At 42.2% G+C, this 15,387-nt stretch overlaps 2 protein-coding genes across 6 annotated transcripts in view; one reads left to right on the top strand and one right to left on the bottom strand.

Moving 5' to 3' along the window:
* Positions 1 to 15,387, top strand: part of C9H7orf50 (chromosome 9 C7orf50 homolog) — a 225,749-nt gene that overhangs the window by 33,158 nt on the left and 177,204 nt on the right. The window lies entirely within an intron of this gene.
* GPER1 (G protein-coupled estrogen receptor 1) lies at positions 154 to 14,602 on the bottom strand. 2 transcript variants are annotated; one of them, XM_069983876.1, is made up of 2 exons: positions 14,092 to 14,602; positions 154 to 1,773 (listed from the first exon to the last, which is right to left on the bottom strand). In XM_069983876.1, exon 2 carries the CDS (start codon positions 1,458 to 1,460, stop codon positions 381 to 383), a length of 1,080 nt encoding a protein of 359 aa, XP_069839977.1. In that variant the 5' UTR covers positions 1,461 to 1,773; positions 14,092 to 14,602; the 3' UTR covers positions 154 to 380. The 2 variants fall into 2 exon arrangements, with proteins under 2 accessions (XP_069839977.1, XP_069839978.1); XM_069983877.1 differs by lacking the exon at positions 14,092 to 14,602 and having other exon boundaries at positions 154 to 1,624; positions 1,706 to 1,729.

Below are 15,387 nucleotides of genomic sequence, written 5' to 3'. Positions count from 1 at the left end.
TGTTACGACTTGCACTTTAACCCTTTATCATGTGGACCGCGCTCTGGAACCAAGGACACTCTAAAAATAAATAATACATACAAGATATTTTAGTTTTTGGTGGCATGGATCTTGGAGAAGAAGCCAACCAGACGGGAAACCATGGACCATGTTAATTTGCTTTACTTGTCACTGAAATGTGAAATTATATAGCCATACATTATATGCAGAGATGTACATCGTCTTGCTCTTTACCATTGAACAGTTTGCATGTATTGAGCGTACAGGGTGAGCTGAACACTGAACTTCATGTTTTATACCAGGAATGAACTGTAGATGGTCTGCTATGGATGTGTCATGTTGAATGATGGGTTCACAGCACAAAGATGGCTCCACTTTCTTTACACTCCACTATTAAATTTGATGTCAGAATGTCCATCTGTGCTCTCAGGAATGACCGACTTGAGTGATGCTTGGCAGAACCTATTGAGAGCAGACATACTCCTCTTGTCCTTGATGTACAGTCGAAGCTTATCCCTAAAGGTTTCACCAAGAAAGCTGTAAATCAGAGGGTTCAAGCAGCTGTTGGAGAAAGCTGCCAGGTTGACAATGTGTCCCGTAAGAGGGTGGCTATGCCTGAAAGACTCCTCTTGCTGGCCGTCGCTTTGCAATAGTCCAATGCTAATAAATACGTTTTCTGGTAGCCAGCAGATAAAAAAGACCAGAACAACCACTACAATCATTCTCAGCGCCTTTTGCCGCCTCGGTCGCAGGTTTCGGTGCTTGTGAGCCCTGATCAACACCCGAATAATCAAAGAGTAGCAAAGGCCAATAATCACGAAAGGAATGATAAACCCCAATGTAATTTCCAACCATTGGATCTCTTTGACATCTGCAAAGCAGAAGTGACCGTCCTCCGTATGCTGTACTTGAACTGCAGTAAATGGCAGTAACGTGGCTGATATGGAGGCCATCCAGATCAGCCCGCAGCTTAATCGTGCGTGCTCTTTAGTTCGAAATATATTGGATTTCATCACTTTTGTCAGTGCAATATATCTGTCAAAGCTCATCCATGTAAGAAAAAATATGCTGCTGTACATATTGATTTGGAGAAAAAGCGACATAAAGGTGCAAAGTATAGTAATATCATAATATTTCTCGTTCAGGTTGAACACTTCAATTAGAGAGTCCGCCACCAGGATGAGGTCGGCAGCAGCTAAGTTGATGAAGTACAAGTCCGGGATGGTCATCTTTTCTCGGAACCGGATGTTTACGACCAAAATCATGAGGTTCCCGATGAATCCTATTGGAAAAAGCAGGACTGTGTAGAGGCATGATAATAGGAGCCCAATGAAATAATGCCTGTTGGTGTCCAGAAGGCCATCGCTGGTCATGCTTTCATTGCAATAATATGATTCATTTAGTTCTTGTAATGAGAAATTGCAAGTGATTGATGGTCTTGCTGTGTTGTATACATCCATCGTGAGACTTTAATTAAAGGAAACTATGTGTAGTAAAGCAGAAGTTGACAGGCCAAGATCCATACTGTAGTCAGCATTAACGGCTAAGCGGTGACCTCCTAGGAGCAGTCAATTACCGGAGATCATTTCTCGTGAGGAGCCTTCTTCTTTTATCACATTGGAAGCTTGGTACACAAATAAAAGTGTCAGATGGTCACAAGCCAGAGAGCATCCTTTAGTTTCCTGTACGAAGAGCATTTCCATACCTTGATTACTGTCTTAAGTTGTCTTGAATAAATACCAAAGATTCCTCAATCTTCACGTTGTCCGGTATCTGAAAAACAGAAATATTTTGTTTCTTGAATAGACTTTATTTACTCAGTCAAAACAAATTGGCAATGTAGGAAGCAGGGACATGGTCGGTGGACTAAACCTTGGGCTGTGAAAGGGTGTAAAGTAAGACTGTGGGGGACCATTGATGAGAATTTCATGGACAACTATGGTTGTAGAGGTAATTGACTTCTCCCTCAGGAGTTTTTGCCTTGCTCTGAATCAATACTGTAGGATTATTGGTTGGACTTCTTTGCCTTGTACTTTTGTTTTCAAGTAAGTATTTTAATATACAACCTAGGTCTGAGGGAGTAATGTTTCTTCTCGGGGAGACCACCAAGTTGACATAGTGGCTGTTGTAGGCCAGGTAATAAGCAGAGACTCTCCAAAAGAACTTGCTTTTTAGTGCCACTCTCTAAGTCAATGTTTGACCCCTAAAAGAGCCTTGAATCAGCACTAGTGACTATCAGCCTAAAAGGACCCATCTGTAGGCCGCGGTCCAGTGCAATGCTGGTTGGAGGTCTCCCTAAGGAGGCAAGTTACCCCTCAGACCCACTTTACCCAGAAAGTACTCTATTCTGTTCTGACGAGGGACAAATTCCCCCCAAATAGCTGTCTACAGATGGTCTTCTTACTTTTTAATGGGATTCGAACCTTGACTTAGAGGTAGGCTGCCTCCGGTATATGGCATTACCAGCTCCTCGAGGAGAACTACTTTGCCTGCATTGTAAGATCTCCTAAATTGTGCACATAGCACATTGGCCTCCATAAGAGGAAGTGAGGATTTAATTCTGCTTTTGGAGATTTTACATTATTAAAGCAATGTCTTAAAGTATTAAAATCACTTGATTTATATATTTTCTTGCATCTTGGCTTATATTACCACTAGAGAGGAGCGCGGGAGTCCTGAACACATGGCCACAGCCTATGGTGAATTTGGGTTTAGTAACCAGATTTTTTTCAAACCTAATTCTTTGTGTCTATACTCCATTTTGTGTAGTGTGTTTTTTTTTCTACACTATATATACACTTTTCATAAAAGATTGTGTCCTCTCATTCTCAGAAAACCTGGAAGATACTGCTCAATAAGGCTCCACTTGCAGCCGCGTGCCCTGAGAACTAGACCTCTAGTTCCCTGATTCTGGATCAGTTGGCTGCGTTGAAGGGCGCTATTTGTCTTCTTTCTCTGTTTATTTACATTGGACGGGGACGCACTGCACCCCCTGTTTCTTTTATTTTCTTCTTAAATCCCAACACAACAAGCTCATTGTTTAATCTTTAACCCTTAATTCCTCATGGGACCTCTTGGTGGTTTGTTTAGACTGGCTTCCAGTTCTCCTCTGTCATGGGATATGTCAAGCATGACCAGGAGTGATATGGTAATGAGTGTTAGGGTGATATGGTAATTATTATATTTTTTGTGGGGTAATGCCTTAGATTATATCAATGAGTAGCTTCTGCTCTGATACTGCTTTCATCTACTGGTATCTTTCTGAACAGTCCTGGCATTCCCTATGTGCACACCTAGACTAGTCTTATGTTGACCTTATCAAGTAGATAAAAGTAGTCCATAATTTAAGACCTGTTCCCACTCCTGACTTGTCTGTTTTTGCATACATATGCAATGCCCATGAAATATTAATATTAATCATAATATTAATCGTAGATCACCTATTCCTATAGCTCTGCAATGTTCAGTTCCTCTGTTATTCTTATTAGAAATGCATGACTTAATAACCAACTGGGTGTTTCCAATTGGGGGTATGTCCCAACAGAGTCTGGCACTGTCAGCTCCGATTGGATAATGTCAGATAGAGTAGGGACCCTCCACCCTCCAAAAATTGGTATGACCCACATGGTTATTTATTCATACATTTCTAGTAGGAACAGGGAACAGCACATCACAGAACATATCACAGCCCCCTTTAAAGTGACTCTGCCCCCCCCCCCCCCAACTCCTTGTACCTTCGGATAGCTACTTTTAATTCAAGATCTGTCCCCGTGTCCGTGTGGCAGGTGATGCAGTTATTGTCCTAATAAGCAACTTTTAAACTTGCAGCCCTGTGTCAAATTGGCGTGGCATAGAATGACTGTGCCCTAGGCCTGCACTGCCTGTTCGCCCCTCCTTCCCACCCTCCTCATCATTAGGAACGCCCCTGGGCAGGATTTCCCCTAGTCATCACTTGTCTGAACACTGCACATGGGCCTTAACAATCAAACACCTGTGCAGTGTTCAGACAAGTGATGAATAGGAGAGATCCTGCCAGTGGCATTCCTAATGATGAGGAAGGCAGGAAGGAGGGACAAAGAGGCGATGCAGACACTTTAAGCCACTTGACTCAGGGCTGCAAGTTTAAAAGTTTTTTTTTAGGACAATAACAGCATCACCTGCTGAACGGACCCCAGGACAGATCTTGGATTAGAAGCAGCTATCCAAAGGTACAAGTGGTTTGGGAGGTAAATTGTGGGTACAGAGTCACTTTAAGAACTTTTACCACTTTGGTTAATTATTAGGAACATATTGAATTCAAAGAGAACTCATAAGTTTGACTTCTTTCCTTTAAAAAAAAGTTATTTTTAGGAACACTTATGAATTTATTTTTTTTTCAAACAAGGGGGAATTTCCATGTTGGCCACAAATTTCCTTAGGCATTAGTGCATGTAGCCATTCCTCAGCAGTCAGCGTCTGATAGCAAACTGGTATATTGCTGGGTACAAAAGCCTTCAATATGGTGACAATTCCTTCAATCACATCTACAATGCTGAATTTAGATTAGCACAGGGCTCTACCCTAATGTACATTTGATTCAGTAGAACCACAGAATGTAAATTATACATCACATCGCCCATGACCAACTATACCACCACGTAACACTTGTGATATTCTTGGAATGGCATTATGTCTATCTAGTATAAAGAGGTTTTTTTTTCTTCTCTACTGGGTACAGAATATCCAGAGACAACAGCATTAGACCTCCTGACAACCTGTTTGACAGCACTCATGTCACCGTTTGGTTTACTTAATGTATTTGATCTTCTTAGTAAATAGGGATTCCAGGTGCTCCATTGTTAGGACAAGTGTGTCTTTATGTACGGGGCTATGTGTGCACTGCTAGATGTCTGACCATTCTCGGTTCGAGGTGTGCACTTAGCATCTGTGCAAATTATTCACCTGCTAATGCAACAAGAGACATCTTTATATGAGATTTCGGCCAGACAGGCCATGACATAATGAAGTGAATAGGAGATTGTCCAGAATTTTGGGCTTTGTTTGATGTTTGTGTTCTTTGAAGTCCAGTAGTGATGAGCAGATCTGTCAAAATTTTCGGGTTCGGCGACGTTATCCGAACCTGAATGCTCAATGTTTGACTCCTTGCTTCTGCAGAAGTTGGATGCAGCCCTAGGGAGTCCTGGAAACGTGTGTATAGCCATTGTGCCCATGTTTTACTAGGGCGGCACCCAAGTCAAACGCAAAGCATTCGGGTTTGGATAATTTGCTGACATTGACAGATCTTCTCTATTCTAAAGCCTAATATTCCTCATTCCTAAATTCATAATAAATTCATAAGTTATTAGAAATGTCAAAAGGGCATATAAGGGGAGTCAAGTAAATGCCATCTACTTCATATTATAGGGGTTGGCTTATATTCAGAGCCATTACTTTAGATTTTAAAGCTGTGTTCATGTAACCTGTCTGGTGGCATAAAATCCTTAGGGAAAAAAGTCCTGGAAGACGTTATGCAATCATCACACTGTGAGGATGGTCACCAAGCTTCATGACTGCATAGCCAACACAAAGCTCACAGATACGTAACAACATCCAATGGAGAATTATTGTAACCTATGGCATACATTTTTCCAGAATTGTTAAGGAACAATTCTGAAAATCTGCTACTAAAAGGGAAAGTGCTTACAGACCTCACTGAGCTGTAGAAATGGCTACTCAAGAGAGAGCATTGCCCAACCAAGAGTGTTTTCAGTAGGAGACAATGGACGACTTAAAGGGAATCTCGGTTTGTGCTGCCTTAAATGAGTAAAGCATAAACTAGTTACAGAAATGCTAAACAGATTGGTATATTACTTGTATAATTCTGTTCAGCTGTTCTCCTTATATGCAGGAGAATAGGATTCTTGCCACATCCTTCTCCCCTGCCTCCAGCTGCTGATTGACAGTTGCTGCCTATACACAGCATAGATAGATAACTAACAATCAGCAGCTGGTGGGCGGAGTTTTCTGCATCTCATGAATATCCAGGACTACTGTGCTCATGCATATAATAGAGAGGACTACTTATTGTCCTAGTTATTCAGAAGGATATCGGCTGCACAGAACAATGTAAGTGATCCATCATTCTGTTCAGCTGCTTGGTCACTAGTTTATGCTACCCTGAGATAGGACAGCACAAACCTACTGACAGTGTCTCTTTAAAGTGGAAATCTATCACAGAGTATGGCAGTAGATGTTGGTTGTTCCTAATGAGCTGTATGCAAAGACATTTAAACACACTCTGAGCAATATGCCTAATCAACAGGAAAGTAGGGCTGACAAAGGGTGGAACTCCTACGACAGTCAAAAGGAGTCTACACGTTCTAAGCCTAGATATCTCTATTGTCGGGTGCATCTTGGCAACAAAGGCATAAAACCCTAATAACATGGCCAGCAAGCAATGCTGAGCCTAAAGGGGTACTCCGGAAATAGTCTTCCAGTATTTATAAGCTGCTGTGTGTCCTGCAGGAAGTGGTGGACTGTACTTCTTCCAGTCTGACACAGTGCTCTCTGCTGCCACCTCTGTCCATGTCAGGGAACTGTCCACAGCAGTGGCAAAGCCTAAGGCCCCGTTCACACAGAGCAAGAACGGCGGAATTCAGTGGTGAAATTGTCCGCCGCGCAATGCTGTCAGCCTCCGTGTCATAATGACACTGTATGGGAGGCTCGCGTGCTGCATCTCTCAGCGCTGAAGCAAGCCTCCCATAGAGTGTCATTATGACACGGAGGCTGGCGGAATAGAAAACCTGTACTGCTCTGGACAGTTCCTGACATGGACAGAGGTGGCAGCAGAGAGCACTGTGTCAGACTGGAAAAATACACCACTTCCTGCAGGACATACAGCAGCTGATAAGTACTGAAAGACTTTAATAGAAGTAATTTACAAATCTATATAACTTTTTTTTATTTGATAATTTCATGATTGATCATAGATGATCCAGCCTGGCAGTACCATGGTTTTCATATAAATCCATAAGAATGATAAAGCTAATAATGTTTGCATACAGTTACAATAGATCTATGGGTGCCGTATCATGGATTTGTATGACATCGATGTGCTATGAGACTTTGTGCATTAGGAGTTCCATAACAGCTGCCCTTCTTTTGTATGAGAGCTGATGTGCAGTGTTGTAGCCGGGGGCTTCTTGGCTTATGTGAGAGACCCCTCCATAGGGATCAGTTTATGTATCCTATTAATATGGATCAGTTATAAAAAACGATTGTAGTTTTGCAACAGCTGGATTAGATGCCACTGCTATAGTCTCTTCTCGGTACCACGTACAGCATGGAGGTTGTATCAAGCCATTACACCGCTGTGGTTCCTTATCGTCATGTTTTCAGGCTTTAACAATAATCTGGCAAGTACCTGGTGTATTTGGGGCCGTTTGTAAGGAAGGGAGGGGATTTGTATTGTTCTTTATTTAAGTGGAAAATGTATCCCAGCGTTAAAAATAAACCTGGGAGTAAAGCTGCCATGGTCTGAATGGCTGCAGATAGGTGTGCATGTGTGTAATGCTGGAAGAGAACACTTAAGGATTTGTCTGCAGCTAAAAAAAATTCAGGAAACAGGCCCCAGCTGGCCTCACTCCTATGCATTGTGCCCCGTCACTATTGTATTCTCACGAAAAATTACATAGTTGAGGAAAGAGCTAAAGATGTCATAAAATTAGATACCCGGTACAGGAGAGCTTCTCTCTAAGGCGATCCCATGCATCTCATCCCTGCTTTAGATGGCATGCAAAAAAAAAACAATAACATGACCTAAATTTTATGAAAGCCGGCACCATGTATAGCTAATTTATTGCTGGTTTTGCGAACTTGTCACCATGACAAACTGTTATAAGTTAGGTGTATCGCAGGTGTGCAAAAAATAAACCAAACCTATAGTGCCAGTCAGGGACTGGAATAAGAGTGACACGTATACCAATAAGCTTCTCTATGAAGGTCAGCAGGGAGAGGGCAGGAATCACCAACTTTTGTAGCCTAAATCGCTGTGCAGTGCAGTGCATGCTGGGATTTTTCTATAAGCAAAATGGTCTGCTTTTCCTAAGAAACAGCATTGTATCGGTCTGGGGGCTCTTTCTGGTATTATCTGGTCTAAGCTGTAATACCAGTAATATCCCACAGACAAACATGGCGCTGTTTCTGGTTAACAAATAATTTTGCAGCTCCAAATCCTGTTTTCTAGTTTCAGACATCCTTTAAAAAGCAGTGCTCCAGATATATACATTTTTTTTTTTAAAAAAACTAGTATCCGAACGTTATATACATTTGTAAATTACTTCTATTTAAAAATCTGAAGCTTTCCGGTACTTATCAACTGCTGTAAGTCCTGCAGGAAGTGGTGTATTTTTTCCAGTCTGCCACAGTGCTCTCTGCTGCCATCTTTGTCCATGTCAGGAACTGTCCAGAGCAGTAGAGGTTTTCTATGGGGATTTGCTCCTGCCCTGGACAGTTCCTGACATGGCCTGAGATACCCCTTTTGGGTACGTTCATATATACCGTATTACAGCGGATTTAATGCGAGTTTCACTGTAAAATCTGCAGCTATATTAATTACTATTAAGGTCTATTCTCAAAGCGCAATATAGTGCTATAGCCTTGTAAAATGTAGGTGTTTAGCTGCTTTGATGTTAAAAACTAATAAATAGATCATACTTACTTGTCCACGCTCCCTGGCACCCTCCTGCTTGCTTCTCCAGGTTTCATGCTCAGTGACTGACAGCCCACTCAGCCAGTCAGCCGGAGCTGTCCCGCTGCAGCCAGTGATTGGTTAAGCTGGCTGTCAGTGAGTGGGGAACCCTAAGAAGCAAGCAGGAGGGCGCTGGGGAGCACAGTGAGGTAAGCATGGTCTTTTTTATGGTCTAAGTATTCATACTGTATGAAGACTACAGTAGTTGTTTTCATGTGATTCTGCAAGTAACATTTTGTAAAGAAAGTTCTATTTCATAATTTGTAAATTGTTCTGAAAAGTATATTTGAATAGAGAATAATTTTTCTTTTCTTGTTTTCCTCCTCAATGCTTGTCTATCTCAGCCGTATTATATCGATTCTGCTGTTTTTTTTAAGCTGATTGATAGGCCGTGCATTGTCTCGCTCATGGAGTAACCACTTTTATTGCAGTACATTTAGTTCTCTTTTTCAAGCACTACTTTTCCTTTCATGTCTCTTTGATTCCATGTGTTGATTTCAAAGGAAGATCGTAACCTGAATATTGTTTTAAAGGAGAAAAAAATCTATTAGTACATTGCCGTTGGTCAATAGTACTCGTGAAAGGGATTCTCCATCAATATAGCAATAGCTGTATTATTAGCAGAGCGTGTTTAACCCTTTCTTATATTTTATAGGTTATGTTTGTTTATTTGGGAGAAAATCACTGCCCGACCCCTTTGTTCTGGGAGAGATAAGCTGTACCCAGAGCTCTCTGGCTGCAGCTTAACCCTCCCCTCCTCATAGAGAACACAAAAATACTGACAGCTGAACAATGGTTCAGTCATCAGTTAATGATGGTGCATGGGGACTTTAAAAGTATTAGTAGCACTTGTTATGTATAAGCAAAGTACAATGTGGGCACCTAGGCAGTGGGGGGAGTTGTAGCTGTGTGACCCCAACTGATCAAATATAACTGGTGTTTTTTTTTTTTTTTTTTTTTGCTTATGTGATCTATATTTATCATGGGACAATTTATTTTAAAGGAAATGTGTCACATCATTTATTTTCTTCACTTATTTTTCACTCTTCACTCTTTTTTTGTATTATGGGGGCAGTCATAGTGCCTGAGCTTCCACATGGACCATAGGAAACAATAGTCTAGAGCTCACTCATTGACGTCTATGGTAGAGTTTTATAGACATGCTCTGTGACCTATGCAGAGGTCACTGTGCATAGAAGGGGAGATTTGTGGCCATGCCCTATTGTGCATTGCCCAGTTCAGTCTCATCTGTATTCTGGTTTCACCTTTAATTACAATCTTGCCTGTGATGATATAAAGAAGACTGCTGAAAAGTTTTCCGTACAGGATAGGCTCATTATTGTGCCTAGTGGCTCAAAATTGCAAGATTTTAGGATTATTTTAAATGTAAATAGCTAAAAAAATAGAATAAAAAATGTAAACAAGGGGTCATATTCTCAAGCCACATACACCTGCACAATCTTATTTTATTCCTGCAAATAGTCTAAAATGAAGCAGCATTGCAACAGACCTGATAGAAAACACCTCCCGTTTTGTGTACACAGCTCATGTACACCACCATGATAACTTGCTAAAACAAACCCTGTGCAGATCCTATAGCCATATACTCCCAAATATAATCTTTATACAGCGGTACCTTGGTTGTCAAACTGCTCGGTTCTCAAACTGTATTTTCAAGGAAAGTTTGCTTTGGTTGCTCGGTTCTCAAACACCTTTTGGGCACCCAGTCTCACCCAGTACTCGGTATCTTGACAGTTTTTGCGAGCGTGGATGGTGGGTTGTACCTGGTGAGTTTAGCACTGGTGAGGCTTCACATACAGTACAGTACTGTATAAGACTGCTGGAGTGCGTATACAGTACAGTAGTAGTACAGTCAGTGCACCACCATCCCCCATACTTTACAGTGCTTGGGGGGGGCACTATACTCTAAAGGATAAGTGAGGAGTTAGTGAGTACTGTACTATAATTGCTGGTTTTATTGAACATTTCTTGTATGTAATGTCCTGTACAGTATAGTGCTGTTCTGTCCTGTACTGTTACGATAAAACTGGGCACTTTTCCTATGGGAAGACACTGCTCGGTTCTCAAACTGTCTTCCAGAACCAATTAAGTTTGAGAACCGAGGTACCACTGTAATCCTGTTTGCTACTTTTTATTCTATAGAATGTGTGTTGGCAACAAGTAGACGAAAAGAACATGATTGCAGGATCAGACTACATAGTTTGTAGTCTGTTACCATGGAGATACAATGATCTGTAGCAACTTTTTCAAAAGTTACAATAAAGCAAAACAATGATACTTTCATATAATTACATAGTCAAGTTTAACCTATAACCCTACTATGTTGATCCAGAGGAAGGCAAAAACCCTCATAGATACCATTTGCCCCATCAGAAGTGAACATTGAAAAAAAATGCCTTCCCATACTTCAGCATGGCAATCAAAATAAATCTCCGGATTGCCGTAATATTATATTTATCGAGAAAAGCATCCAGGCCTCCCTTAAACTTATATAATGAATCAGCCGTGACAACATCACATGGCAGAGAGTTCCACAGTCTCACTGCTCTTACAGCAAAGAATCCCTTCTGTGCTGATGGTGAAACCTTCTTTTCTCTAGACCTATATAGATGCCCCCTTGCAGGATAACATTTCACTTTACGTCTTCTTTGTACATGATCATTGAAACGAATACAATGTGGATGACTTTACATCTATTGATATGCCAAGCAGCATGCAGACATGGATGGGACAGCCAGGTAGGTGCAGAGCAGTGATGTCAGGATATGGACCGTATAGCTGTCTTATGTATGTACTGATCTCTATGATCGTATAGTCAGTGAGTGTGCGTCTATAGATGTGAGGTGTGTGGATAAGTAATAATCCATAACTAAGCATCCATGTACACATCTCCTTATGGATGCACTCTTAAATCCGTACATTACCATTAACCAGGATGACATTTATTTTCCAGCATCCGATATAAGTGGTAAATAGCATAGTAGACAGATCTGCCCTTGTAATGTCGCCGGTGTTCAGAATGATAAATGCCATTGTCACAGGGGACGAGACAATATGCTATTTCTCCATAATTGTGTATATAAATGTCTGTGTACATCAGAGCTAGACAGATCCCGGGAGCCAGGTAGCCGCTGACACCTCATTTATTTTATGTTCACGTCTATAAAAGTTCTCATTGTGATGTATGCTCCTAAAATGGTCTATCACAAGCAGTGGTACCCAACCTGTGCCTGGAGGACTCTTGTATAACTACAACTCCCACCATGTCATCTGCCAGGACATGGTGGGTGCAACAGCTCTACCATTTAGAGAATTTAGGGCTATATGCAGTATTGCACCCACTAAAGCTGAATTACAGGTTCAGCTCTGCTACATCCAATGAATTACAGGTTCAGCTCTGCTACATCCAATGAATTACAGGTTCAGCTCTGCTACATCTAGTGCAGACTCCAGATGTATGTGGACCCTTGAACAGCCCAGCAGGCTCCCTGTTTACCACTACTTTTGGCCTGACAAGTGTATGTTTACCCAGATCATCATTGGCATCCCCCCAAGCCCAGTGGATCCTGGCATCTATCCAGCTGTGCCTGCTGCTGGGGTTGGCCTACGTCTCAGTGTATATATGTATATTTCTTTCCTCTGAAATCATGTCACTACTTTAATTGGACTCAAGTTATCCTGTTCTGGGTCATTGCCGCTGCGGACTGTAACTCAACTTTTTGAGAGCCCTGAATGGCACATCGGGTCTAGTATCAGTGCAGGGATATGAGAGTGGAGGGACGATGTATAACTGCTGTTAATAGTCATTGGAAATTCTGGAAAGTTAGGTCAAACCACTGCATTTAATACTGGTAGTCACCCAGCTTTCCCAGAAACTGATATGATAGAGAAAAAGAAGTATATTTGTAGGTGTGACACATTGTATATGGGTTCTGTCATGATGGGAAGGCCTCGCTGTTTTTTCTCTACAATCTGACAGTAGTGTGAACACAGCCTAAGCTTTGTGGAAGGAGAGTGTTTGCTGCTGCATACAGGGATTGTACTTTAGTATCTCGACCTGCTGCAGTTTGGGGCACAGCGCCACCTTTGGGACTATAAGATCCAGCATGTCCTAGCCGGTCATCCTGGGATTTGTAGTACCATTAGACCAATCAGATGAACAGCGCACCGATCCGTGTAGGATCCCATAACGCTACATGTATTTTTGTCTAACTTATTCTGGGTCGATAAGTAAATGTGACATGACTAGATATTGACTGTCTTCATTTATAATGGATGGGGTCGGATACATATGAGGACCTCTAACACCAACTTCTATTAGTCCGTAACGATTGTATAATTATGATAGATTTCTATCGGCTCAAATCAATTGGGTCAATAACTTGGTCGCTATTTGGTATTGGATTGCTGAAGCAACTTTCACCCCCTATGGAGACGGTAAGCGTATTGATGAGACATCACAATGGATTTCTAGTAAGTGTCACTGAGCACCTACCCTGCTGGGGGCGCTACATATTACTTACAGCCCATGGGATCCTGCTGATCCTGGTGACTGGGAGCAGCCATATGCATTGACGTTTGCCTTGCAGCCATAAAGTCATAAAGAGGAAGAGATGAAGGTATTACCAATGACGCCCAAGCCTCCTCCTAATATGTATTCTATATAGGACAACAGGTAAATCCGAGATATGGTTTGTCACAAATAATGCCCCTAAGGAGGCTGAAGTCTGTGACCCAGGGCAATCTCCTCCTCTGTCTTATTGGATTGCATGTGTAATTGGTGGCTAACCCTCTCCTCCCAGGTCCCAGCTGTATTGGCCGGGCTGTAACCGGAATAACAAGTGGCTGTACGGGGGACAACACAGAATAACTATGAAATAGAAAGAATCCCTTGCGATGTCTTGAAGATTAATATCGTATTAGTAGATTCTATTCATTGCAGGTACTATTTTTGGAGTCTTCGTTTGCAGCCTATATTACATTTGCATTGTAGCCCTCTAGCTGTTGGGGGGCAGAGGTCTACCGGCATCACTTCTTCAGTAGCCATGAGGCTGTGTGGCTACGGTATTGCCCTGTATCTCCTTCCCACCAAGTTGTCCCCATTCCCCCAATGGCTTGGAGATCCAAGAGATATTATGTTGTGGCTCCAAAACCACGATCCCTAGAAATGAACTTGGTCTGGGCATGCTGGGAGTTGTAGTTTTGCAGAAGCTGGGGAAGCACAGATTGCAGAATTCTCGTTCCCCATGACTCAATAGCTATCATACAGAATGTGATGTGGCTCCAGAACATCAGACGTTCCCCTAGTTAGATCCCCCAGCACATCATCAGAGATAGGTTACCTTTCTGGCTTTGCATCTTCTCCGAGGTTCCTCGTAAGCTGTACAGAAGATCCTTCCAAGACATCCCAGACCCCCTCTCCTTCTCAGCTCCTCGCTGTCTCCTATGGCAGGTTGCAGAGCTTTCACCTATTTGTAGGATTCAGCAGCAGTGAAAAAAACTTGCTGGGACATTGGGCTGGAATAAAGACATCTCCTAGATGACTGGGATTTTAGGAGCAGTGTGGAGGAGTTCATTCCTTCTGTCCTTGGCAACAGACTGGTGCTTCATAGATTCCCAGGGTTGTTCTCATTTGTGTTTGGTGGAAGTGCTGCTGAGCGGGCTTCCTTTAAAGGCGATGCTTAACCCTTCCTGTGCCGCCTGCAGACAGCCAAGGTTCCAGCCGAGTCACAGATGCCTTCTCCCTGTGTGTAACGGGTCCCCCATGGTGGAGTTTCTCATTGTTGGTGCCGTGTTGCACTTTTTTAGTGTGTTATAGTGGTCGCTGTGTCAGCACCAGTTCTGTATGTTCTTTTGCCAGTACCTGTAGTCAGGATTGTGTATCCATAGAATGAAGAGGAATGATGCTGTAACCTCTATCACCTCCTATAACCTACTGCCACTAGTCCCTTCTTCATTCTTTCATTGCTTTGCTGTCATTCTTATCCTGGCAGTAGATGAAGCATTCTTCTTTCATTCATTTCTCCTGTTCCCTTTCTGCTCCCAATTCCTTTGTATATCTGATGACAGTCACTCTTTCTCTCTCTCTTCACATCGCTCTATTGCTCTCTCTTTTCACATCTCTTTCTCTCTGTCCCTCCCCTCCCAGCTGATTCCTTATCTTGTCTGCTCATCCCTGCTCTTCTATGGTCCATTACCCCTCTCTTCCTCACCTTCTGACTCCCTCTCATTCTCGTCCTGCCTTCTCATTCCTTTCTCCTTCATGTGTTCTCTGTATTTCTCTTTTTCTGTACCTGCATGTTCTTTCCTTCTCAGCATCTCTTTGTGCTGTCTGCATCTTTCTTTTTTTTTCTCTCTCCCCCTTACTTCTCTTTACCTCCCACTTTCTTTCTTTCTTTCTTTCTTTCTTTCTTTCTTTCTTTCTTTCTTTCTTTCTTTCTTTCTTTCTTTCTTTCTTCCTTCCTCCTGTCCTTCCTTCCTTCCTTCCTTTCTTCCTCCTTTCCTTCCTTCCTTCCTTTCTTCCTCCTGTCCTTCCTTCCTTCCTTTCTTCCTCCTGTCCTTCCTTTCTTCCTCCTGTCCTTCCTTTCTTCCTCCTGTCCTTCCTTCCTTCCTTTCTTCCTCCTGTCCTTCCTTTCTTC

The sequence above is a fragment of the Dendropsophus ebraccatus genome, chromosome 9, assembly GCF_027789765.1.
Source record: "Dendropsophus ebraccatus isolate aDenEbr1 chromosome 9, aDenEbr1.pat, whole genome shotgun sequence".
Lineage (NCBI taxonomy): Eukaryota > Metazoa > Chordata > Amphibia > Anura > Hylidae > Dendropsophus > Dendropsophus ebraccatus.
This window is presented reverse-complemented; position numbering and strand designations above follow the sequence as displayed.

Bases quoted from the DNA above. Each gene is read 5' to 3' on its own strand.
- GPER1 (XM_069983876.1), bottom strand. From the start codon at position 1,460: ATGGATGTATACAACACAGCAAGACCATCAATCACTTGCAATTTCTCA.